The sequence below is a fragment of the Phyllostomus discolor genome, chromosome 2 (genome assembly GCF_004126475.2).
Source record: "Phyllostomus discolor isolate MPI-MPIP mPhyDis1 chromosome 2, mPhyDis1.pri.v3, whole genome shotgun sequence".
NCBI classification, from domain to species: domain Eukaryota; kingdom Metazoa; phylum Chordata; class Mammalia; order Chiroptera; family Phyllostomidae; genus Phyllostomus; species Phyllostomus discolor.
Genome location: NC_040904.2, coordinates 203,784,863 through 203,810,445, shown reverse-complemented (window position 1 = coordinate 203,810,445; position 25,583 = coordinate 203,784,863). Strand labels below are relative to the sequence as shown.

The following is a 25,583-nucleotide window of genomic DNA, read 5'->3' as shown; positions in this document are numbered from 1 at the left end:
AGTCCTTATCTTTGAGAGCTACTTTTTGACGTATTTATAGGTTCAATTATATAACGTCTAGACTTGGCTTCCCTCCTGCTCCGCGGGAGGGGAGGCACCGAGGAGGGGAATAAATTGGCCATGAATTGGTCATTGTTGAAGTTGGGTGATGGGTATATGGGGTTTTATTATATTATTTGTCTACTTTTATATGTGTTTATAATTTTTCATAGTAAAAAGTTATAGGTCTGTGTAAAAAAAAAAAACAACAAACCCTTAAGAGCTGTTGTGGTTATACCGTGCTCTGCATTTATGGTGTATTAAACCCTGACACCGAAGGTTTTCCTAAACCCCTACGTTGAAATGAATTATACGCTGCTAGATCCTTACAAATCCTCAGCTCATAGTTAACAGGGCAGATACCATTTCCTCCACTAAGACAGGTGAGAGAGAGACACACAGACACAGATGCCTACTACAGATTGGTCATGACTCTATAACTATGGGACTAAAAGCTATTTACAGAACTAGTAAGATGAATTCCATGATTAAAATAAACTTAAACTATGCTACATTGTATCATTATGATGGTAATAGTAATTTTGAGTTGTTTATATTTGAAAAACAAGCACCCAGCATTTTTTCAGAGCCAAGCCCCTTCCCAGCCCCACCTCCCCAGCCCCCCACCCCCACCCCACAAGAGGCAAACATTCTTTCTGGATAAGAGGAGAAAACAAGGAAGTCAGAGGGAGAGTCAGGTGGCGGGCAGTGGCTGCCTCCTAAACATCCGTGTAATTCAGTTCTGTGGCTCAGTAAAACAGTTCCAGTACCACGTGTCGTGGGTTCTCACAGCTCTAGCCTGTTGAATTTCAAATGCTGAGACCAACATTGTCGAGGATTTACTGTATCAGTTTTGTACTCAATAGACTTACATTCATTCAGTTGTTCAACAGGTACTCTTCTGAGGGATTATTGCCAGGCCTAAGTTCAAATTCATGGGCCTGTGGGGTCAGGGTTACTCCCATTCTTTCTTCTTACTAGGCTGGGACTTAACCTATTTCTGCATTTTCACATGTGAAGATAACTGAGGTGCACAAGAAGTGATTACAAAGACATGTCGGTGATGAACATTGTTCAGTAAAGATGGTTTTTCTTTCATCAGAACATTCTAGCAATTTCTCTGCCGTGGCCGTGCCATGAGAATCTCCCCAGGGCGGTCTGCCACACTGGGGACAGGAAAAAAGATAACAATGTGGCCATTAGAAATTCTTTTGCCATGAAGAGGAAAACTATGCTGTATGAACAAAAAATCCCAGAACATCAGATTTGCCACTTTAGTGGATTAACATTCAGGATAATTTTCAAATAGCATATGTTGCTTATGTTCAGTTAGAATCAGTGGTTACAAGTGGAGGCTTTCTTTTTTTTTAAGATTTTATTTATTTATTTTTAGAGAGGGAAGGGAGGAAGATAGAGAGAGAGAAACATCAATGTGCGGTTGCTGGGGGCCGTGGCCTGCAACCCAGGCATGTGCCCTGACTGGGAATCGAACCTGCGACACTTTGGTTCGCAGCCCGCGCTCAATCCACTGAGCTACGCCAGCCAGGGCCAAGTGGAGGCTTTCAAGTCAGGAAAACGACAGTATTGGGTGGCTGCATGCCCTCGGGCACGTCACCTCTCTAAGCCTCAGTTTCTTCATCTGTAAGATGGAAATAATAAAACCCATCTCTAGTGCTGCTCTGAAGACTAAACGACCGCACAGCTTTTAACAGCTTAGTGTAACACCCACCACGCGGTAGACGCTCAGTCGAGGGTGTCCATTATTCTCATTAACAGTCGATTGTGTTTTGCGAACTGGGTAACATACAGGTGGAAGAAATTAAAAAGATGAAAATCGGCGATCCGCTTGATCGATCTACTGATCACGGGCCCCAGAACCACAAGGCCCACCTGGAGAAGCTCCTGCAGTACTGCGAGGCGGGCGTGAAGGAGGGCGCCGTCCTGGTGTACGGGGGGCGGCGAGTTCCGAGGCCAGGTAAGGCCACCTCCGGGGGGTTCTGGGCTGGCCGAATGGTCCCCATGGGTTTTTTCCATAAAATAAAAGTCACACTTTCATTTTCACCGATAACTTTATTGATTTGGATATTTTGAGTGTGTCGGCTGTCTCCCTCTACTGGCTTCTAGTGGGGAGAGGCCAGGGGCGCTGCTCAGCATCTCCCAGTGCATAAGACAGCCCCACAGCAAAGAATTATTGGGCCCAAATGTCAACAGTACCAGGAAATTTTGCAAACCACTTTTGACATGTTCAATCAGTCACTCGAAACCTTCTCTGCACCTTCACTGCACAAACCTTTTTTAATATGTATTTCAATCACATTTTTACCTTTCTTGAAATAGTAAAGCATAATACACTGAAAATGTTGTGCATTTTCTTCCATCTTCAATATTAAAATAGCTGCACAGAAATTCACCAATTTTGATACTTTTTTTTAAATGCACGCTGATATGACAACCATCACAATCCAATCTAACAAAATTGTTTCAAATGAAGTTAAAGACAATTAAGCATGACTAGAGCCATCGTATGAGAAAAATGTGACTTTCTGACCAACCCAATGTAAGGGGTGCCTGGCTTCTTAAATTGGACTAGATGGTAACAATCTTTACAGCAACACCAGCCTGCCTCAAAAGCAGAAGACTCAATTTCTAGATCCTGCTTGGCCACTAATAAGCTGTGGCACCTTGGACAACGCAATTTTTCTGAGCCGCCCATGTAAAATGGGATGAAATGTGCATACACCGCTTTCCTAGGCTGTGAAAACCCAATGGCAGAACAGGTAAGACAGGCCCTTAGCTGCACAGTAAACAGGTGTGATGGGTAACTGTATTACTCAGGAGCTGCTGATCCTTCTTTCTGGCACTGTGAGATTTCACCTTAGCCAGCACATCAGGGAAGGCGTCATTCCTCTTGTCTAAAGCAGTACCTGTGACTGAGAGAGACAGTGGGTCGTTGTCATGGTACCAAAAAGGAGAAAAAGACGAACAACTGTAAGAACTCATTTTTGACTCCTGTAGGCAGATTGTGCACCAATACCCTACTCTGCAAATTGGTAATTAGAAGGGGAAAAAAATCAACACTTATTCTGTGTTTCTGTATGAACTGAATGTCTGGATAACTGAGTAGCTGATAAAGGAGACTGCCCCCCTCCCCTGCCCCCAGAGGAATCCCTGCAAATTAATCTAGAAAAAAAAATGATAGAATAGAAAAATCACCAATTTGCAATCCCTAGTTGAATGAAATAATTGATCTAGGCAATGATCATCAGGGAGGCTAAAGTGAAGAGGTAAAAAGTTGATGGGGGCCTGAGTGTTTGTAAGGTGCCATAGTGTCACCCCCTAGATTGCTTGCCAGTTGCAAGAAGAAAAGCACAATGTTTCAATGGAGAGGTCAGACTGTCACCACTCAGAACCCCTTAGAACCACTCAGCGCCACATCGCATCAGCGAGAGCAGGACAATTGGATGTGGTCTGTCTCCTGTGGGTTGCAATGGGTTAACACACAGCATCATCTGTACAGTATTCCTGCCAAAAATGTTTAACCTGAACCTAAGCATGCCTTTAGGTCAAATTTTCCATTTACAGGAAATACAGGGGTAGAAGAGCACATGCCAAAGAATCAATGACAAATCTAAAAATGCAAGATACGAGGTCTGTCTAGCCATGTACTATGAAAAATAGACACTTACTGAAGATGATACAAGACACAAGAAACATTGTACACAGGACAGTGACACCTCAGTCCTCTTCAAAGTAGGCACCTTGGGACCTCACCCAGTTCTCCCAGTCACTATCAGATGCCCCATCATATTTCCCTGAATCTCACTGATGGTCTGAAATCTCTTCCCTTTCAAAGGTGATTTTAATTTTTTGAAAAACCACAAGTCCCAGGGCACCAAATCTGGGTTACAGAGGGGCTCAGTCACCTGGGTGATTTGATGTTTCACCAAAAAACTCTGCATGAGACAGTGATACATGAGTGGGCACATTGTGGTGATGAAGCAGCCAATCACCAGATGCCCATAGCTGCGGCCTTCTGAATCACCTGAATACTTTCTGCAGAGGAATGTTCAAGCTTAACACAAAATTTGATGCAGATTCATTGCTCCACTCACTCAATCATTTTGAAGGCAATGGCCACACAGTACACATGCTCACTCGATGGTGTCTACCACCCCCACTGACTAGTACAGTGAAGTCGTCATTGTTCACACATGCGCATTCCAGTCCACTCTCCTTGGCTGCCAGGTGACATCAATGTCGTGCATTCTCATTATCTTAACATGGTTGGACTTTTTCGGGACAGACCTCATGTTGCACAGGACAAGTGACTCAGTCTGTTTAACGCATTGATGGCATGGAAAATAAAGGGCAGGGATAAGGAGGAAACATTCTAGATTAAAGGATATTTAAAGCTCTGGCTGGGTAGCTCAGTTGGAGCATCATCCCAATACAACAAGGTTGTGAGTTCGATCTCTCATCCCAGCACATACAAGAAGCAACCAATGAGTGCGTAAATGAGTGGAACAACAAATCGATGTTTCTCTCTCTCTCTAAAAAATAAATAGATAGATAGATAGATAGATAGCACTTAGGAAATCTAACAACCAAATGTAATGTGTGTAGAACTTATTTAAATCCTGAGTCAAACAGATCAACTGTAATGAGATCTTTCTAGACAATCAGAAATTAAAGTATAATTAAGAATAAGGAATTACCATAAATTTGTTAGGTGTGATAATGTATTGCGGCATGTATGCAAATGTCCTTATTTTTTCCAGATTTGTACGGAAATACTTTTGGAGGTCAAAGTTGTAATCTCTGGAATTTTCTTTAAAATATTTCAGCATGGAAAAATGAACCAAATATAGCGAAACATGAATAAATGTTTGTTTTACTATTCATGATACTATTTTCCCTACTTTTACATATATTTGAAAATTTGTAATAAAGACACTTTAGAAAATAAAAACTTAGGAATGCTAATGCCAAACAGGAAAATGAAAGTCTTCTTGACTTTACTGACCCAGAAAAAAAGTATAATGTAATTAAATGAGAACTGTATTGAAAATTACCCTAACATTGATGTTCTTCTCCTCCGTTTTTCAAATAGGCTTTTTTATGGAACCGACTGTCTTCACAGATGTGGAAGACCACATGTATCTCGCCAAAGAGGAGTCCTTTGGGCCTATTATGGTCATTTCTAAATTCCCAAATGGGTATGTTCTGCAGGCACGATTTAACGAGTGTTGACTAGATAAGTTTTTTTCCCTTCTGCCATTGAGCTGTATACAGAGCATAAAATCAGTGAACATGCCATTCTGTACCATAAGCATAGTTGACTTAAATAATTAGAAGAGAGGACTCATTAATATAGATTGAAATGTATTTTTGCTTCTTAGCTTAAATTTAATGGTAACATGAGATTTCAGGTGACTAAATTTTAGTGATTGTACAGTCAATATTTGAAATGTCTCTGGAACAAGATAAATAACCAAGAATAGCAGGACTAGCTTTCACATTTATATCCCTAGGAAGGCAGCATCTGCGAAATCTGATGTTCTCTAAGAAAGAGTGTTTGCTGCCTTCCTAGGGGATGATGCCCCCCAAAGCCTAATACTCAACTTTTTACAGAAATACCCACAATCGCTGTGTAATGCACTGTAAACGATATGCTGGTTTGTTACAGCACAGGAAACCTTCCGAAGTATTCATCACATCAAAGAAGGCCATGCAGTAACTAAGCTCATATAGGAATATTTCATACAATAGACTCATGGTATATACTACACAAAATTCTGAATTCTAGCTTTAGTTTTCCTTCCACCAATGATAAGGTGGGAAAAAAACAGACTATAGAGTTCAGAAGATCTTCGTGGTCCTTAATAGACATGTGATAAGAGATTTTGGAGGACTTGAAGCTATAGTGAGTCAACTTTGACAAACTGATTCAAGGATGCTGTTACCCTCATTTCCTTATTCTAAATTCCCCCATAAGATAGGTAGGCTTTGTGTTAAACTCACAGATACTAGGGGCCACGTTTTGGAGACATAAACCTAGATAAGTCATTCCTGCCCTCCAGGAGCTTACCATCTAGTGGGGAGAAGACAAGGATATGGGCGATTAATCACAGGGGCCAAGGCAGGACTGTGCAGGCCGGAGCCTCAGTACTCTGAGCCCACCCCTGACTTGCTCTGTCCCTTGGTTTCTTTATGTGTAAAACTGACTCATTCATAGTATCTACTTTTTTTGGATTGTTCTAAGGATTAAGTGTTTGCTACTGGTGTGTCGCCACTGTTATGCTTGTTATTATTCTAGAATTAGTCAAGAGATACTGTGAAACTGTGTCATCTCAATAGTCCTCATGAGCAAGGGCATGACGCCTTAGTCCAGTCTGTAAATAGTTGGGTCCCTACCATGCGCAATACATGAAGAAGTGGGCGAGTTTTAGCAGAGCCTCAGTGCACTCCAATGTAGGTTCCAAATCCCTTGTGTGAGTTGAAAGTTGTGTGTAATCAAGATTGCTTTTGAAAATACCTTTGGGAGGCCCCACAGTAAAGCCTGTGCTGTCTCTTAGAAAATTCTGCACAATTAATTTTTCTCCCAGTTTTGGGAAAGGTTCTGTCTCTTTGCTGGAGCACCCGATGAGATACTTGGCTTGCATCTCCTGGCCCTACTGTAGGAAATCCATGCGTTCCTGAGCATTAGGAAGACACTCAGAAAAGTGAGATGCTTGCACTATGACAGGCCTGTAGGACCTGGACACGTACTGAGTCACAGGGCAGGGAAATCACCAGACTGAATTAAGGGATTGTTTTACTCTCCTTTTACTAAAATAGCATATTGACCGAGTTTCCGCTCCTTTGCTGATGCGCACCAGGTATAAAGAGGAACAAGATGTTGCCTCTGCCCTCAGGGGGCTTCCAGTCTAGCTAGAAGGCGAACCATGAGTACCCGAAGAGTTAATCCAAATCCTGAATTGGAGGAACCTGTGCCCCCTGATCATAGCTGACTTTCACTGAGCAATTACTGTGTACTGGGCACTATTAGCTCATTCAATGCTCACAACAGTGAAGCAGGGGCTATTACTATCATTTTCATTTTCACGAGAATAAACATAGCATGGGGAGATGAAGTCACTTGCCCAAGGTCATCCAGGCAGTGTGGCTGCGAGCCTTCTTCCCATTTGCTACTACCCTCTATGCTGCAACTGTGGCGCTGGCGGGAGCGGAGGAGGGAGGCTTCAGGCTGAGGCACCAAATGAGCGGTGAACCCCGTGTAAAATCTGAGCATATATCTAGAAGTGGTACTCAAGGGAGAGGAGGGGGAATGAGGAATTCATAAAGGAGAACCAACAAAGAAGATGGAAAAGATGGCTTCAGATCAGATTTTAAATGGTGGTGTGTGATATGTATGAAAACTGTGACATGCAGTTGTAGTATTTCACTGGGAGTTTCTTCTGGTAAAGCCTGGACAAGCTCATTTATACAAATGGAAGCAGGTTGGCAGTAATGTTTTCCTGTTTCTAACACTGCGAAGGGAAATGTTAGAACGTAAAACGGGAGTGTGGTGCGTTACATTTAACGAAGTGTTCTATCTTCCTAAAAACATCCTGTAGGGACATCGATGGAGTGCTGCGGCGAGCAAATAACACCGAGTACGGTTTGGCCTCGGGGGTGTTCACAAGAGACATAAATAAAGCTATGTACGTGAGTGAGAAGCTGGAGGCGGGGACCGTGTTCATTAACACGTACAACAAGACGGACGTGGCAGCCCCGTTCGGCGGCGTGAAACAGTCCGGCTTCGGAAAGGACTTAGGTACGCCCGGCTTTTCCGCCGCCTGTCCCCTTCGTTTCCCCATCGCAGGGAAGGCTGCGCTGTGTTTCGTGCAGCTCCCGTGTAACTCCGAGGAGGGGCATGCATTGCCCGCACAGCAGCTGGACTTGGGTTTACAGGGCATGACATTTTTTGAAATGTTAAATGTTGTTTTGACGATACAGAAAAGGGCACAAATTGTGTGGAAAAGTGCTTCTATTTAAAAGAAGAAGATGAATGTCGAAAGGTAAAAGAACCTCTGACAATATCTTTTCGCTAAAATAGAGTTGGTTTTCTTACCTGACATTCAGCACGAACTTGGTTTAGCGTTTGTGGGTCTCAGTGGAACCAAGACCAGGCAAGAACCAATGAGCTCGGAGAACAAGTCCTGTCTCTGGGCTGCTGGGCAACCTTTCAGAGTCCACGCTGGGACCTGCAGGGTTTGCTGGGCGTCTGGGAACTCAGGTTTCAAGTCTGTAGAAAGCTCCCAATGGAATGCAGTGTGGGCGGGGACACCACCACACTCCAAGCGGGAGCTCACTTTGAATGCTAACCCAGGCCCCATCCTCACCACCTGTGTGAGCACACGCACACTCTCACGCTGGCTTTGGGAGACAGGTGCCGTCTATTATCTTTATTTAATGATGAGGAAAAAAAGGGCTCAGAGAGGCTGGGTAACTTGCTCCAAGTCACACAGCCCGCCAGTGGCAAGGAGAATTCAAGCCAAGCAAGCTGGCTGTGGAGCCCATGTACTTAACTCCCCACAGTCAGGCCTAGCCTGTCGTTTCAAAAACTGAAATATTTGTGATTTACTGAAATTATAGCCCACTAATACAAATGTGGTTAATTTGGGATATTTTTACATTTTCTCTTTCCTGGTGACTTTGAGCAATGCATTTGCAGCAATAAAAGTAGCTCTCATTTTAAATTTCACTGAGTTGAAGGTAAAGTCAGGTATTTTTTTTTTCTTTCATGTCTTTAATCTGGCTCTCATTCCTGCATCCAAAACACAGTGGGAGGTCTTCTTAGAGAAATTACTGTTATAAAGTGAGGCAACGGTGCTCCACTTGTCTTTTGATAGAGTATAATGGACCAGCTTCAGGTTTCTGTTTTATTATAAAACAGTAGAATTTGCCTAATAGTTTCTTCCTCTCCGAATTTTAAACTCCCTTAGCCCAGTGGTTCCCAGTTGCACATTGGATTAGAATCACCTGGGAGCTTCCAAAAATAAAAATACAAAGATGCTGACTTAATTGCTCTGGGGTGTGACCTCAGTGAGGGGGTTTAATAGCTCCCCAAGGTGATTCAAATTTAAGGTTACAACCCTGGGTTTAGCTCCGCTGTCAGCATCACATACTCATTAGCTGGGCCTGTGGCATTCATGCCCTGTAACTGCTACAGAAGCGGATGGTTGTACTAGCTCAGAATAGAAACAGAAAGCAGGACCCGTTTTTCTTCTTGGCCTGGATATGGCTTTTAAGATACTATGTAAATCAGGAAAACTGCATTTTCCTTATCTTTAAAATATAATTAGCACTGAAGACTGTAGGCAGTTGTAACACAATGGTAAGTGTTTGTGTATCTGAACTTAGAGAAACATAGGAAAGGTGCAGTAAAAATGTGGTTGTAAAAGATAGAAGCGGTACACCTGTGTGGGGTACTTACCATGAGTGGAGCCTGCAGGACTGGACGCCGCTCTGGGTGAGTCAGTGAGTGAGTGAGGGGTAGGTGAGTGAGAGGGGCCAGGATAGTACCGTGCACTGCACTCTGTAAACACTGTGCTCGTAGGCCACACTAAATTTACAGAACAACACAAGACTGAACAAGTGCAAGAAAAAGTAATGAAATCAGGAGACACAGGATATGGTAAGTGAAATAAGCCAGTCAGAGAAAGACAAATACCGTATGATTTTACTTATACGTGAACTCTGAAGAACGATATAGACGAACAAACAAAACGGAAACAGACTCGTAGATGCAGAGAGGCAGATGGTGCCGGGGGGAGGAGCGCTGGGGAGCCGGGTGAAACAGGTAATGGGATGGAGAAGCACGGATTGGTAGTTACAGTCTAGTTACAGGGACGTAAAGTACAGCACAGGGAATACAGTCAATAATGTCAAAATAACTATGTATGGTGCCGGGTGGGTACTGGAAATGCTGGGGTAAGGGGACACGTTGGTAAGTGTATGATTGTCTAACCACTAGGCTGTCCACCTGAAACCAATACAAAATAATACTGAATATAAACTGTAAGTGAAAAAAAATTTAGCTTTGAAAAAAGAGAGAGGGACAGTAAACACGAGAGGCATAATAATTGCGGGGTCTCTGCCAGACATAATCATGTCAGAAGCTACAGCTTCACGGCATCATCAGGTGAGCACTTGAACTTCAAAGGCTGGTGAGCACTGGTCTGGGCCACATTCTACTGGCTGAGAGACCTAGACACCCACACCTGTGTCTGAAAGTCTGGTGACATCACATCCACCTATGAACGTCATGCATCAACAGTCTTTCTCTTCTCCAGGTGAGGAAGCGCTAAATGAATACCTCAAAACCAAGACAGTGACCCTGGAATATTAGAGCAACACCTGGATCAGGAAACCCTTGGCAGACAGCACAACACCCCAATTCTCCACACCCGTGAGAAGCCTGGATGTGCCGAAGAAGGATGTCTCAGCCACCAGCCAAAAATGACACACAGGGACCGTGGGGACAGGCCACATATCTAAGCACATACACATGTGCCTGAGCCATGCACCCTCTGTACCTTAAAGTAACTTCCTCTTGTTGGTTTTTGTCCATGTCGTACATCGCACATATGTCTACAATGCTGAGCCGGCTCCCCCCGTCCCAAAACTAATCTAGCCACGGCTGTTCATCTCAAAAACGTCGATATCATGCAGTTATAATCTCAGAGTATACTTTTTAGAAACTTGTGCAGGTTTTAACCTCTGAACCACACATTTGGGTTATTGAAAAGATTTTCTAGAATTTTGCCCTCAAGGAATAGTATTTGCTATAAGGAATGTGAAAGAAGTTCCTTTTTTCATGCTTGGAAATAAGAGATATCTTTGTGCCTTTGATGTTCTGTTTTTCAGCCCACTGTGAGGGGTGACCAACCCATGAACGGTTCTTGAATACCTACTAGGTATGAAGTAGCATATTTTCTCCTGAAAAGTGTACAAAATTTAATGACATGATCTCTGACCCCAAAGAGCTTACATTCTAGTCAGAGCAACTGACTTCTATTATTCCTCACTTTAAAGTGAAATGTTTGCAGTCTCGCTGGCCTTGAAGAAACCCAGGAATAGCTGTCACTTTGAAGACTCGGCAGCTTACAATCAGGGGACTGTAGGAAGTCAATAATCAATAAGCAACAACAACAAAGTCGCAGACAGAAAATACTCAAAAGGAAGGATGCCAGGTGACCCCGGCATGGTCGAAGAGAGCGAACTTTGGAAGCATTCTTTGTTACATCGCAGCTCATGCACCGTCACAGCTTGGCACAGCCGCAGTTCTCAGTGGGAATGAAAGTACGCTGGGTCCACATTTGGATAAAGTGACAAAGGCCTTCTTATAAAGGGACCACTTTTAAATGCGGTGTTTGAATGGATTTCATGCGATTTAAAATATCGCTTAACCAAATATTTTAATGATAGACGAAATGGCAAACGAAAGCATGCCCCTTCTTCCAGACTCGTCTCACCTTCTAATGAGATTCCTTCATCTCAGTAGGAATGTTTTTCATCTCTGGGCCGTGAACCTCTTTGAGAATCTGATAACAATGGAACCCCTCCGTTCCACTTCTACTCCCCAAATTCACTGCGCGCGCACACACACGATCCTGCAGACAGCTTCATGAGATTCTCGGACCTGCTGAAGCCCACGTTTGGGCCTCGGATTAAAAACTCCTTTTTCCTCAGTAATTTCTAAAGTTCTTACTAGCTGGAGTTTTGGAGTCGGACTGGATGAGAAAATCAAAGGCTCCGTGGAATTCGTAAAATTACCATTGAATTTCATTCGGAACCTAATGATCCACAGCCTACTCGGTGATTTAATTAACACGCCGAGTAATTTAATTATCACTGTTCCTTCAGATCACAGAGTGTTGTGCTCGAGGATAAAGCTGAGATCTGCTCCTCCCTGAACTGGGGACGTGTGGACACGTCAGCAGTGTTGTTACACTCCTTTTAATTCCCTCTCCCCTCACCTCCGCTACGGCTGCCCCCTGTGGCTTGAACACCCTCCCTGACCTTTCTACTCCCAACGTGGTCCAAGCGTCTCCCCTCTGTGCTCCCACTTGTCTGGAACATAGTAGTTATCACTTGGTGCTAAAGTCGTTTGCCTTCCTAACCAGACAGGAGCACCCCGTCCTCACTCCAGGACCGGCATTCTGTCAATAAGAAGAACAGCGATCGTTTACTGGTGGCCTCCTGTGTGCTCGACCAATGTGTATAAATGTTATGTCATTTGATATGCACGACATCTGAAAAAATGAATAAACTGAGGTGCTCGTCTTATTACTACCTCCACCTCTACCAAGCCACCATTGTCTCTTATTTAGCTTGTTGCTGGTCTCCCAGCTCGTCTTCCTGATTCCTCCCTGGGGTTCTGCTCGAAGCTCAAGTTGGGGGGAGGGGGGTGCCATGCTTTGACTTTAAACCTTCCAATGGCCTCCATTCTGCTCAGAAGGAAGGCCAGTGTCCTTCCCATGACCAGTGGAGTCTTACTGGTCTTGCTCCCAGCTGCCTCTGACCTCGTTGCCTCTTCCACTTCCCTCTTGTTCTGTCTGGCCACCCAGGTTGCCTCGATGTTCCTCATGCACACCAGGCACGCTCCTACCTCAGGGCCTTTGCACTTACCGCTTCTGCTTCCCAGGGGTGTGCTGGTAAACATTTAACAAGTGGCTCTCTGGGGGGAAAATTCAAAGTATTTGCTGATTTCTGTGTACAAGTGCTCTCATCAAGGCTGATTTCAACTTATCGATTTGATCTCAACGAACACAGGGTTGGGAGGAGGTGGGCACAATCAGAACGCGTGCAAGCCGGGCCTGCATGCCGCTGCCTCTTCCTGAAACTCTTTTCCCAAACACCTCCTCCAGGCTGGCTGCCTTACTCTCCTCAAATAGCACGTTAGTAGAGATACATTCTCCAACTACTCTTTCTAGAACTTACGTGCCCACATTCACGCCTCATCTACCTGTTGTTCTTTATTCTCCTCACCCTGCAGTATTTTCAGAGCATTTACCCCAACCTGGCATATGTGTATTTATCATCGATTTCTCCCCATTAGAATTTAAGTTTCATGAACAGGTGCTTCTTTTGTTCATTGTTCTACCTCCGGAGCCTCACATGTAGGTGGGGCTCAACAAATATTTGCTTTCAAGTGAGAGAGGTTAAGTTACCCGCCCACATTATAGAGCTGTTAAGTGGCAGAACAGGCTTTCAAGCAATGGAGTGGGGGGTGGGGGGGGGCGGGGTCTGAACCAAGTTGACACAGCTTTTAGTGTCGGTGCCTAAATCAGGGCCTGGGGAGCGAATGGTAGGCACACACACTAAATGTGCATCAAGCTAAAGAACAAAGCAGAATGGTCATTACCTGCAAAAGCTTTTGTGGAGGTGGGTAGAGACAGGGTGAGGAGCCAAGTCTGGTTCCCCCATACTGCTCCTTCAAGAAAGTAATAACTGTTAAGGGGAAGCTGGACTGAGTTATCAGACATAAGACGTGATGGATAGGGTGCATTGTTATTATTGTTACTACTTTGCCAATAATACCCAAGTGAATTTTTAAATGATTAAATAACACCTAATAGTGTAAAAGCACATAAAACAGGAAGGTAAGACTCAACCATAAATTCTCCACACAGAGATAACCCTGGATGTTATGTTGTGGCGGACTCCAGCCAGCACAGTCCGCCTGTTGTGGCTGGACACCAGAATAAATGCACAGGCGACGGCCATCCTGTGGAGAAAAGGGGACAGCATGGCTACTCTCTGAAGGGGAGAGTGTCTATGAATGCCTTGGCCACTCCCTCAAGAGGAGAGTGCCCCGACCCTTGCCTAAACAGGCTTATTGTTTTTCTCAGGTCTTACATCAGAGAAAGATTTATTATCTATTACATAGAATATCGTTGTCTACATTTTAGGTACAATCAGGGAAATGAAAATAACATGCAGAGGGGAATGGAAACGAGCTGATGAGCTCTGTCCTTGGGCAAATTCACACCGGCTGTGGAAATCACCTTGAAGACAGACAATACACATTTGCTGTTTTAGACCAGGGTGAGGGAGTTTTAGCAAGAGCAAGCCATAACAGTCGGTAGGCATTTTCTAGGCTGGTTCCCACAGGAAAACTCGGTCTGAAGGTCTGGCTCCTGCCCGCCACTTCACTTCTGCAGGTTTTCCATCCAGAGCTGAGTCACATTTGCCAGACCAAACCAAACCGGTCCCCTACATTATGTGAGAATGTTCCAAACTTTTTCTATGCCCATACTTTTTTTTTTATAACCAGTGTAAGTGTACACGACTATGTTACCTGCTTTTTCAATTAATGGTCTATAAGCATCTGTCTGTCAATAAATGCTCCTCTGCACACATTCAGTGGCTTTAACTCAACTCGCTCTCTCTAGTTGGGTATTTAGGTTTGCTTTTTTACTGCTTTGAACACTGCAATAAATCTTATAGAAAAGTTATGAACAAAGCCATACGTATGTAATTGGGTAAATTCCTAGAAGTGGAATTCCTGAGTCAAAGGATGTAGGAATCTTACAGATTTTCCCAAGTTTTTGCCACCGTTGCGTATTAGTCTTTGTGTATTATTCTTATAGCATCATAACACCTCATGTTTACCAACGCTGTTCTTAGCACGTGATATGCATTAACTCAATTTCTTACCAAAACTCCACAAAGGAGCCCTGGCTGGTATGGCTCAGTGGGTTGAGCACCAGCCTGCAAACTGAAAGGTTTGCCTGTTCAATTCCCAGTCAGGCACATTCCTGGGTTGCCAGCTGGTCCCTGGTTGGGGTTGTGCGAGAGGCAGCTGATAGATGTTTCTTTTGCACTTTAATGTTTCTCTTCTTCACCTTCTCCTTCCTTTTCCCTCTCTCTAAATATAAATAAGCAAAATCTTAATGAAAAGACACTGTTATCCCCACAGACAGATGGAGAAACTGAAAGAAGTGTCTGGGCTGGGATCTGACGCAGACAGCGTCAGAGCCTGTGCTCTCACATCACAGCAACGCGCAGGCCCACGACGGGTAGGTGACTGAACCCAGAACTTGGCTCCAACACTTACTTACTGTGAAGCCTTAGGAATCTGCTTAGCATCTCCATGCTAATTTTCTCATCTGTGGAATGGGTCTATCTTATAAGGTGGTTTTGTTTTTTAATAAGGAAATTTGTCGTCATGAAACAAGAAATTCAGCAACAGTTCAATCCACAGGTATGCGTGCAGTGACTCGATGCTCCTTCTCTCTGTATCCTTGTGTGCTGACTGCACCTTCAGGAGTTGGCTGTTTATGGCTGCCAGATGGGAGTCCTGGGAACCATATGCAGTAATGTGATACCCAGTCCTTTCTCCAAAAAGAAGAAACCATCTCTTTATGTGCCTCCTTTTTTTTAAAGAGAATTTTTTTTTAGGTTCTATTTATTTATCTTTAGAGGGGAAGGGGGGAGGGAAATATCAACGTGTGGTTGCCTCTTGTGCATTCCCTGCTGGGAACTGGCCTGCAACCCAGGCATGTGCCCTGACTGGGAATCAGACTGCGATCCCTTGGTTCATAGGCCCGCGCTCAATCCACTGAGTTATACCAGCCAGGGCTATGTGCCTCCTTTTTAAGAATGAGAAATACTTTCCCTTCCCAGTCCACTGATAAGACTGCTCATGTTTTATCAGGAAGGTTCATGTCCCATGCCCATTCCCAAACTAATCACTGCTAAGGGTTTTCCAATGAATGGATGGTGGTGAGTCAACCACATAGATTCCAATGTTAAACTTCTGGGAAAAGTTTACCAATCATATTTACTCCCCTCCCCCCTGCTTTTTAAGACTGTAAGCTGCTGATGTTTAAAATGAATGACTGTATTGACATAAAGAGAAAAAACTAGTTTAATGACTATTTATTGTACATTCCAACCAAGTGAAAGGCACTGTATATATACACATACCAGGCACCGAGGGAAACACAAATGAAAGTAAGACAACTTTTTTCTTGTCTTTCCTACGACAACAGTGGGTACAGGCACAAGAATACAACTACAAACAACTCTGCAAGGCGTTGCTGTGCGTGTGCGCACGTATTTGATGCATAATTAAAGTACGACGAGAACAGATAGACGGCAGATTCCTTCGGAATGAAATTTTTGCTTCAAAGACCATCATACCTAATTTTCTGATATATAACTACCACAGGGCCATAGACGACATAATACCCCACGAGTCTGAAGAGAACATTTCATCAGCCTTCGCAGGGACAGAGCGGCTCTCCGAACGGCTGCCACCCTCTCTCACCCAAGCGCCAGGCAGAGAAAGCACAGGGCCGGACCAGCCGAAGCACAAGGGTGACTTACTTCCCAAAAGACTGTAAGGCAAATTGCTCATAAACAAAACGGCTGTTAAAATAAGGTATAATGTACACGAAGTGCACAAATGTTCAGTGTACAGCTTGATGCATTTTTACAGGCATACAAATGGCGGTAACCCACATGGAAAACACTCAGAATAGCGCTGACACACGGAAAGGCTCAGCAGTTCCATCTGCCAGTTTGACAGGTAAAAAAATCACTATTATTTGTATTTTCTCAAGTATAATGCACAACCATGTTTTTGGACCCAACTTTTAGGGAAGAAATCTTTCATTTTAATTTTTTAATTCAGTTTTTAATTTATTTATATTTAGAAACAAAACCAATTATTGTATTCCAGGGTATTATTTTGCATATGGATATGATATTCAAAAATGAATAGGTGATTTGTATTTTTACTTTAAATCAGTGTGAGTCGAGGGCTGGGTGGGTGGGCTGGGATGGGAGTAAAAGACGGAAAACTGTACTTGAACAACAATTGAAATAAAAAAAACCACCATCAAGAAAAGATTTTAAAAAATAATAATAAGTGTGAGTCCTGGCTGGTGTAGTTCAGTTGGTTACAGCATCATCCAGTAAACTGAAAGGCTGCGAGTTCAATTCCCGCTCAGGGCATATACACAGGTTGCAAGTTTGATCTCCACTCAGGGCACATACAGGAAGCAACCCATTGATGTTTCTCTCTCCCAGGGATATTTCTTCCCCCTGCCACCTCCCTGCTCTTCCTCCCTCTCTAAAAAGTAGTAAAAGAATGTCCATGTGTGAGGATCAAAAAATAAGTCAGTCTGATATGTCTGAAGTTTACGCTGAAGAAAAAAGATGCCAACAAATTCACTTATCACCAAAAATAACGTTAGGCTTTCTAAACTAAGTCTCTTCAGCCTGAGATCAAAGACAGTCTGCTTTTAGCAGATCTCCAAATGTACCTATTCCAACTCTTTAATGTAAGTCAGCTTCTGTTTTTCCAAGAACCAAAGCACGTCCGAAATCACAACAGCATCAGACGCCTGAAATGCAAAACCACCAGCGAGCCACACTCTTTTTCTCAGAACTAGAAGGCACAGATCACCTGTTTCTGAGATCATCTATTTCGCTATTTCTTTCTTTTACTGGCAGGGCTGTCCAAAACTTCTATCTTGCCCTTCCCATCTTCTGAGTGAGGAAGCTTAATGTTATCTATGGTGACTTCAGAGGACGTGCTGTCATCTTCATGCTCAGATTCCGAACTGTCCTCGGAACTGGCCTCTGAACTCTCTTTCGAACTGTCCTCTTTCTCTGAATCAGACTGGTTCATCTCAAACAAGGCCACATCCTGCAAAACACACCGTGTGGGAAATTTACTACAGGGCAGCTCCCCTAAAAAGTCACAATAAAACATTGGGAACAACCAACATTTAGCACAATATTGAAGCACAAAGGACATGTTTTTAATACAATATGGCACTTTTATTCTTTTAGTTGCCAGAGTCCACCTCAATAATTAATGTTTACTCTAAGTCTAAAGAGACCCCCATCATCCAGCTGTATATGTCCCAAATACATTCTTTCATTCAAAACTGTTAACGTGAGCCAGGCACCAAACTAGGCACTAGACACTCAACAAGAACAAAATCCTTGCCTTGGTGGAAGTTGCGTTTTTAAGCAGGGGCTGGGGGCCTACTGGCCAAACCCAGCCTGCTTGCCTGTCTTGGTTTAGGTCATGAGCTAAGAATGGCTTTTATATTTTTAAGTGGTAGGAAAAAATCAAAAGAAGGACAATATTTCATGAACCATGAACATTATATGAAATTCCAATTTCAGTATGCATGGGCAAAGTTAACACAACTTGTCTGTTCACTGAGTATCACCTGCAGCCGCTTTCACGCTACAAGGGCAGAAGCGGGCCGTCGGGACAGGCCAGCACGGCCCACGAGGCCGGCAGTATTTACCATCCGGCCCCTTACAGAAATGTCTGCTGGCCTCCGTTCCAGTTGGGAAAGAAAGACAATACTAAACAACTGCATACTCAGCAGGTGTAGGATAGACAAAAATAAAGACAAATAAAGCAGGAAAAGGTAATGATAAGGCCACTGGGGAAGGCCTCTCAGGTAGGTGACAACTGCTAAGAGACAAAGCGAGCCCAGTAGCAGAAATCAGGGAGGAGCATTCTGCAAGGAGAGAAACGGCCTGGAGTCAGGGGCCGACACTGGAGTGCAGACGATGCGAGGGCTGGACAAGGTCAGCCGGAGCTGGGGGCAGGACCACACAGGCCCCGGAGAGACTCTGACTTTATCAGAAATGGGCTGGGAAGCCCCCGGCCCCCAGACTGTGGGTCACACATGGTGTGAAGAGCAGACTCCGGGGAAGAAGGGGAGAAGGCAAGGAGACCTGTTGGGAAATCACTGCCACAGTCCAAAGGGGAGGCTGTAATGATTAGGACCGGGCTGGCAGGAGTGGAACTCACGCAAAGTGGCTGGATCTGGGAGATACTGTGCAGGCAGAGCTGACCAGATCTGCTGTGAATTAGATGTGAATGGGGTCAGCTCTGTTCAGACATACTGTTATAAAGAGATTTCCAGTGTAGAAATAAGACATAAGCCTAAATGCAGACCCTTTTCACACATGGTTTATATAATATATTCTGTTAAACATATTAATTTTTGCATACTCAATGAATTAGACTCTATTATTACCTCTCTGGGCCTTGGATGGGGAAAAACCAAAACCCAGTTAGGACATTTACTGAATTAACGCTTCAAGACAACAAATGTAACATGTGACCTGGAAAACCCCACTCTGTGACTCTGCATTACCCAACCCCTAAACTTCAGCCAGGGAAGCTTACTGACCTGTAAGATCCTTAATCATAAAGTGACCAAGTACCTAACAGTGCTGGGAACATCAGCTGACTTTCCAGGAAGAAAACTAACTGTGGAATTAAAATGGAAAAGTCCTCTCTCTTTTTAGGTGATGAGGCACACTGGTCATTTTACCACCTAAGATGAAAACGAAGCATAGTTACCATCTGTATAACTTTTCCAAGCGTCTCATCGATATTTTCAATATTGAAATGACCAGGTGGTGCAGCCGCCATTTCTTTTCTTAGCTTGTCATTCGCCTGAGCCAGCTGTGGGAGAAAGGTCTGTACTTGGTCCAGTACTAAGGAGAGAAAACATAGTTCATCCAGACTTATGTTAGTATTTGGCCAGTGTTCAAATTTTCTTTTTCTTTTTTTATTATATATATTTTAAAATTTTATGTATTGATTTGAGAGAGAGAAAGCAACATCAATTTGTTGTTCCACTTATTTATGCATTCACTGGTTGCCTCCTGTAAGTGCCCTGACCCTGGCCAGAGATCACACTCGCAACCTCTGGGCCCATGGGTGATGCTCCAACCAACAGAGCCACCCGGCCGGGGCCTGAGTTTCCTCTTCCACTCTGTCCCTCTTAGTCACTCCCGTCCCTACCCCGGGTATGCCTACCTGCTCCGCAACCTTGGCCACCTCGAGTTGTTTCGGTGGCACACACAGTGACACTGGGATCTATCTACTCAGACCACTAAGAGATCACCCTGAGCCATGGTCTGAACTGTTGAGAAAGAAAATCTTTCGGCATGAGTGGGTTGGTGGCCGAGTCTAAGGCTGGAGCTGCTGATGCACTGGCTGACTTGCCAGGGCGGGGGAAGAGCCTACTCTAGATTAAGCCAATGCCCAGGAGAGAACAGCTAACAGATGCAGGGCAGCAGCCCGCTGATGACAATGAGCACCGGGTACAGATGCACCCGAAATCACTGTTTTTTTCCCCCAACAAAATGACTCACAACGCCCTGGCTGGTATGGCTTAGTGGATGGAGTGCAGGCCCGCGAATCAAAGGGTCTCCAGTTCAATTCCCAGTCTAGTGGGTGTGTGAGAGGCAACCACACATTGATGTTTCTCTCCCTCTCTTTTCCCCAACTTCCCTTCTCTAAAAATATATAAAATCTTCTCTAAAAAAAAATAACTCATAACTAACACATTTAATTTAACCACTTGAAACCTCAGTTCACTCACCTGTAAAACAGGGGTCATACCTGCCAGGCATGGCACTATGAACAGGGAGTCAGCAAATACGGGACAATAGCTCCTTTCTCTTTCAAAAGGGGTTTGGCTCGTAACCAGCTCTCAAAACATTAAGTCGCTGGTACAGCTACACAACAGGGGACTAAAATGTCCAGAGTACGAAAGAAGAGAAAACGGTGATCAAAATGAAGAAATGGCCTTTAACTGTAAAAGGGGGCTGCAGGAAGAATTAAGTGAGGTCACATACATACCAAGCACCACACCATGTCTGGCACACACTAAATCGTGAATAAACGTGATCGCTCATTCCCCTTCGGATCACAGAGTAATAAAATAAAGACCTTATGTGCAGGCAGATTTCCGTCTATTACCTCAGATCAAGTATGAGGCCATGTTTTGTTCTGCTTTGGTTTTTAACTAATGGGTCATGTGGAGCAAAACAAGGACCTATGTGTGTGGTAGGAACCAAAATTCTGAGAAGTCAAATATTTATTTCTATGGTACTCTAGCCCAGTACATGCTGAACCCTTAAAGCTAATTCAGCTATAGTTCTTCTAAACAGAATAAAACAAAATCCAGCACACAGCACATAAAACCCAAAATATACAACATCCAATAAAAATCACCAAGCATGCAAACAAGCAGGAACATACCTATAAAGAGTAGGGGAAAAAAACAACAACAAGAGAAAGAGATCCAGAAATGACACAGGACAGATTAAGCAGTCAGAATGTTAAAACAGCTATTATAAATACTCCACATAGTCAAGCAAGCACAGAAAAGCACGAACACAATATGGAAACGAAAGATGTAAATAAAAGACTCAAACTAGACCTCTAGAGATATGAACTACAATATCTGACAAAACGGATGGGATTCAACAGCAGATTAGACAACAGAGAGGAAGAGATTAGTGAAGTTGAGGACACAGCAATAGAAACTACCCAAAAGAAACACACAAAAATGAAACTAAAAACCAAACCAAACCAAACCAAACCAAGTAGCAGTGAAATGTGGGACAACTTCGAAGAGCAAAATTATGTATAACTGGAGTCCCTGCAGAAAGGCGGGGGGGAAGGAACACAACAAAATATCTGAAGAAAAACAATAATCAAAGATTTCCCAAACTGGATGAAAACTATAAATCCACAGATCCAAGAAGTTCATCAAACCCCAAGCTCAAGAACCACAAAGAAAGCTACAAGACACACCACAATAAAATTATGAAACCAATGATAAAGAAGAAATGTTAAAAACAGCCAGAGGGGAAAAAATATTTTATACACGACAAAAATAATAGCAGCCCTCTCAACAGAAACGATACAAGTCAAAAAACAGCGCAGCAACATCTTCAAAATACTGAAATATTTAAAATACTGAAAACCTGTCAACCTAGAATCCTACATACATTGAAAACATCTTTCAAAACCGAAAACAAAATAAGTATTTTCTGACGTACAAAAGCCGGTGAACTTATCACCAGCAGGCCTGCACTATAAGAAATGTTGTTTATTGGTAAGATAAACAACTTGGTTGTTAAAATGAGCTAACATTTGAACAGACGCTTCACCAAGAACATGTAAGTGGTGAGAAACAACCACTTTCATGAGAAAGCACATGAAAGGCTCTTCGACATCACTAGTCATCAGGGAAAATCAAACTGAAATCACAACGTGATACCACTGCATACACACTGGAATAGCTGAAGACAGACCAACCACGTGTCAGCCGAGAGTATGGGACAACTAACACAATTAAACTCTTGCATGGGGCTAGGTGGAATGCAAAAACGGTACACCCAACTTTGGAAAATAGTTTGGCAACTTCCTCTTTACAAAAAAAACACACTCTCCAAAATGACCTAACAACTCCACTCCTAGGTATGTACCCCCCTCCACCCGCCACCAGCAACACAAAAACCTGGGTGCACACAGAAGCTTGCATTTGAGCAGAGAGCCACGGCGCAGTCACTCTGGCTGCTGCAGATTTAGTATCTGCTACGGTGAAGTTCCCCTTGCAGAACACTCATGATTTCTTAGTTTATAGACACGGTAACCTCATGCATTGCTTACAATGTAATTGTGTCCAATTCAATGGAATGTGGTGGTGTTTTCTCTGATGGTTCTGAGTGATGGTCAGTTCTGTATTTTAGTTGTAATTTTGATGTAGTTGTGCAAAGAGGTAAGTCATGTCTGCCTGCACCACCATCTTGACCAGAGGTTTGGTGGTGTTTTCTCATACATGTGTATTAAATTTGGGTTCATCCTAAAAAATTCCCTATAATTTGGGGCAGTATCCTCTAAAATAATTTCCCACAGAGATTAACAATAATTAATTTTGATTTCCAAAAATGCATCCCAAAAGGAGTTTATCTGGGAAAAGTTAGTCTTAGAGCAGGAGAATACATAAGGAACCCTATCCTGGTGCCCAGACTTGGCAATGTGAATCCCAAGTAAGACTTTCTCTGCCAGACTGTGTGGTCTAATATCTGACCATGAAGGCAGAGACAGTCCCATCAAATAACTTCTTAATTAGGCAGAATTTAACATTTAGAGAGGGTTCTTGAGAGAGAGGGAGACAGAGGGGAAGGGTACTCACAGGGACTCCTCTCTATCCGAACTGTTTGAAGAGTGGAACTCTTTCTGGGATCCGGCTTGGAGTTGATGAGCAATCTGTCCCATATACCTGAACACACAGACACACACAGCACTCAGTTTACTATAGCATAAAGAAACAGGGCCCATCAGCAAGCTTTCTGTGACCACTCTCAAGTGGTCATCCCACTTGACCATCCCACATTTTCCAACATGCCTTTAAAAAGAAGAGCACCCCAAGTTCATTGTAACAGTTTAGTTCTTCATGTACATCCATTTCCCCTTTCTTAAGCCTGCCTCATACATCCCTGTGTCACCGATGCTGAATAAGTGCACCTTAAACTGCCCCTTTCTGGATCAGAAATCCAGACAAAAACAGGTGCAACGACAGAGTGCAGGAAGTGGTACAGGGTACAACAATGATTAAGTATAATGGCTAAGTGAAGCCAGAGTTGGTTACTAGCTATGTTATACTGGGCAAATTGCCTAAACTCTTTGGGTATTCGTTTCTTCCTTTGTAAAACACGCCTGCTTGGTTAGTTCCCCTTCATTTAAAATGCCCAACCTAAATAAAACGCCCTTTGGAGAAATTTTGTCCCCCCACCCCCCATCTATTCAGTCTCATCATTCACCACTCCTTGAATCAGTCCAACTCAAGGCTTTGCACCCTGTTTCTAATACCTGCAAAATCTCTTCACTCTGATACGAAAATCCTGTTCATCCACAAAGGAGAGCTCCACAAAGACTGGTGGCTTACTCCTTTAGGCCTAGCGACTGGATTAATGTAAAGAGCTTGGACTCTAGATACAGACTGACTGGTCTCCAGCCACATAATCTCTGGCAAATTAATTATCTGCATGTTATAACCGTTTCCTCGTCTATAACATGGAGCTAACAGAACCTTCTGCACAGGACTGTTGTGAAGATCAAATTCGCTCACAAACATTAGTACTACCACTTCCTTTTTTCCAATATGAAAACTGGGGCGTTGAAAACGTTAAGAAACTCCCCTAGAGTCCCACGGCTAATTAATCGTAGCGCTGGGATTCGAACTCATGATACTCTTTTTCTATGACGGTGTCTGAAATCCCGTGTGGAAGGACTCCCTGAACCCAAGTCTCCTTCTACAAGAGGGCGGTCCCAAGGGCTGATTCTTTGAGAATGGAGGGGAGGAGGAGGCCAAGGCGGGGTAACACCTAACAGTTACCTGCCAGGGAGCCAGCCAAGTGTTCGGAATCAGACGCCGACCCCTAAGGTCCTCCCCTTAGGGGAGGAGTCTTGCTGCAGCGCTTGGCAGCCCTGGCGCTCAATACCACGCGGAATGTGAAAACCTCCCCGGGCCCCGCCGCCCGGCGCAGGCCTCCAACCGCTATCTACGCGGCGGCGGGCACGCCGGAGCCCTGCGCTCACACCGGGGACTCCACTCGGGGATGCCGGGCCTGGGCAGAAGACCTGCCGTCCGCCCGGCTGCTCCAGCTGCGTGCCCACCCAGCACGTGCGCGCCCCACGCCGCTGCCACCCGCCCGTCACCTCCGTGGCCGCCGTTCCCCGCCGTCAGCAACTCCTTGGACACCGAGACCCCAGAGCCATCTTTGGGGGGCGAAGAAGAGGTCGGGCTGGACTGGGTTTCTCCGTGGACTTCCATGCCGCTAGCAAAGCTTCCGAGCCGGCCGCCCTGGCCCGGATGCCGGAAAGAGACCGGGGCAGGGGCGGGGCCAGGACCTCGATTGGAGGAGAATGGGAGGTGGGCGGGGAAAGGGGCGGAGCAAGATCCACTGCGTGGAGAGCGACACCTGGCTAGTCCTCGAGGCCGTTGCTAGTGTGGGAAAAGGCAGGTTGTAACTTGAGATCCTGTGATTGGAAGGCTCGTTGATTTCCTTTTTTTTTTCTTTTTTTTTAAAGCTAAATAAATTCGGGCGTGTAGAGCGCACCACGGGACTGCCCTCCTCGTCGTTCTTAAAAAATTATTTGTAACTGTAAAAAAACAAGTTTCACCATCTCAACCATTAAGTGTGCAGTTCAGAAGCGTTAGCCATCAATATATTCAAAGTGCTATGTAACATATCTTTAGAATATTTTCATCTTGAAAAACTGAGAGGGAAGAGGGGTATAAGGGGGAACAAATGGTAATGGAAAAATACAATAAAAGTAAATTTAAGAAATAAAGAGAAAAAAAGAAAGAGAAAAACCGAAACTCTGTAATACTGAGAGATGCCCTCATGGCCCCTTGGCCTTCAGCCCTGGCAACAGCTGTTAAATTTCTACTTCAGCTACTTCATATAAGTAGCATCGCTTTTTGTGACTGACCTATTACACTTAGTATAATGTCCTCAAAATCTATCCGTATTATAGCATGTGACCGGACTCCCTTCGTTTTAAGGCTGAAGAATATTCCATTCTATGCACATACCATATCTTCTTTATCCATTGATCCCTTGATGGACATTTGGGTTGCTTCCTCTTCTGGGCTTTGTAGATAATGCTGCAATAACAGGAGTGTGTGTATGTATCTTCC

At 44.0% G+C, this 25,583-nt stretch overlaps 2 protein-coding genes across 3 annotated transcripts in view; one reads left to right on the top strand and one right to left on the bottom strand.

Annotated features, from left to right (window-relative positions):
• ALDH1L2 (aldehyde dehydrogenase 1 family member L2) overlaps positions 1-12,372 on the top strand; it is a 50,090-nt gene extending 37,718 nt beyond the window's left edge. Inside the window, exons 20-23 of the mRNA XM_028533328.2 lie at positions 1,849-2,014; positions 5,150-5,255; positions 7,656-7,855; positions 10,377-12,372. Of these exons, the coding sequence (XP_028389129.1) occupies positions 1,849-2,014; positions 5,150-5,255; positions 7,656-7,855; positions 10,377-10,432 (528 nt within the window). The 3' untranslated portion in view covers positions 10,433-12,372. The remainder of the gene's footprint in view (positions 1-1,848; positions 2,015-5,149; positions 5,256-7,655; positions 7,856-10,376) is intronic.
• A 3,568-nt stretch (positions 12,373-15,940) lies between these two features.
• Positions 15,941-24,762, bottom strand: C2H12orf45 (chromosome 2 C12orf45 homolog). 2 transcript variants are annotated; one of them, XM_028533019.2, is made up of 4 exons: positions 24,599-24,762; positions 23,073-23,159; positions 19,436-19,572; positions 15,941-17,746 (listed from the first exon to the last, which is right to left on the bottom strand). In XM_028533019.2, the coding sequence occupies exons 1-4, from the start codon at positions 24,711-24,713 to the stop codon at positions 17,528-17,530; spliced, it is 558 nt and encodes a 185-aa protein (XP_028388820.1). In that variant the 5' UTR covers positions 24,714-24,762; the 3' UTR covers positions 15,941-17,527. The 2 variants fall into 2 exon arrangements, with proteins under 2 accessions (XP_028388820.1, XP_035875410.1); XM_036019517.1 differs by lacking the exon at positions 23,073-23,159 and having other exon boundaries at positions 17,502-17,746; positions 24,599-24,757.
• Between the last annotated feature and the right edge of the window lie 821 nt (positions 24,763-25,583).

Bases quoted from the DNA above. Each gene is read 5' to 3' on its own strand.
- C2H12orf45 (XM_028533019.2), bottom strand. From the start codon at position 24,713: ATGGAAGTCCACGGAGAAACCCAGTCCAGCCCGACCTCTTCTTCGCCC. The intron at 19,573-23,072 runs GTGAGTACCCTT...TTCTCTCCTTAG, and splicing joins TCGGATAGAGAGGAGTCCCT to TACTGGACCAAGTACAGACC. The intron at 17,747-19,435 runs GTAACTATGCTT...TGTGTTTTGCAG, and splicing joins TTGGAAAAGTTATACAGATG to GATGTGGCCTTGTTTGAGAT.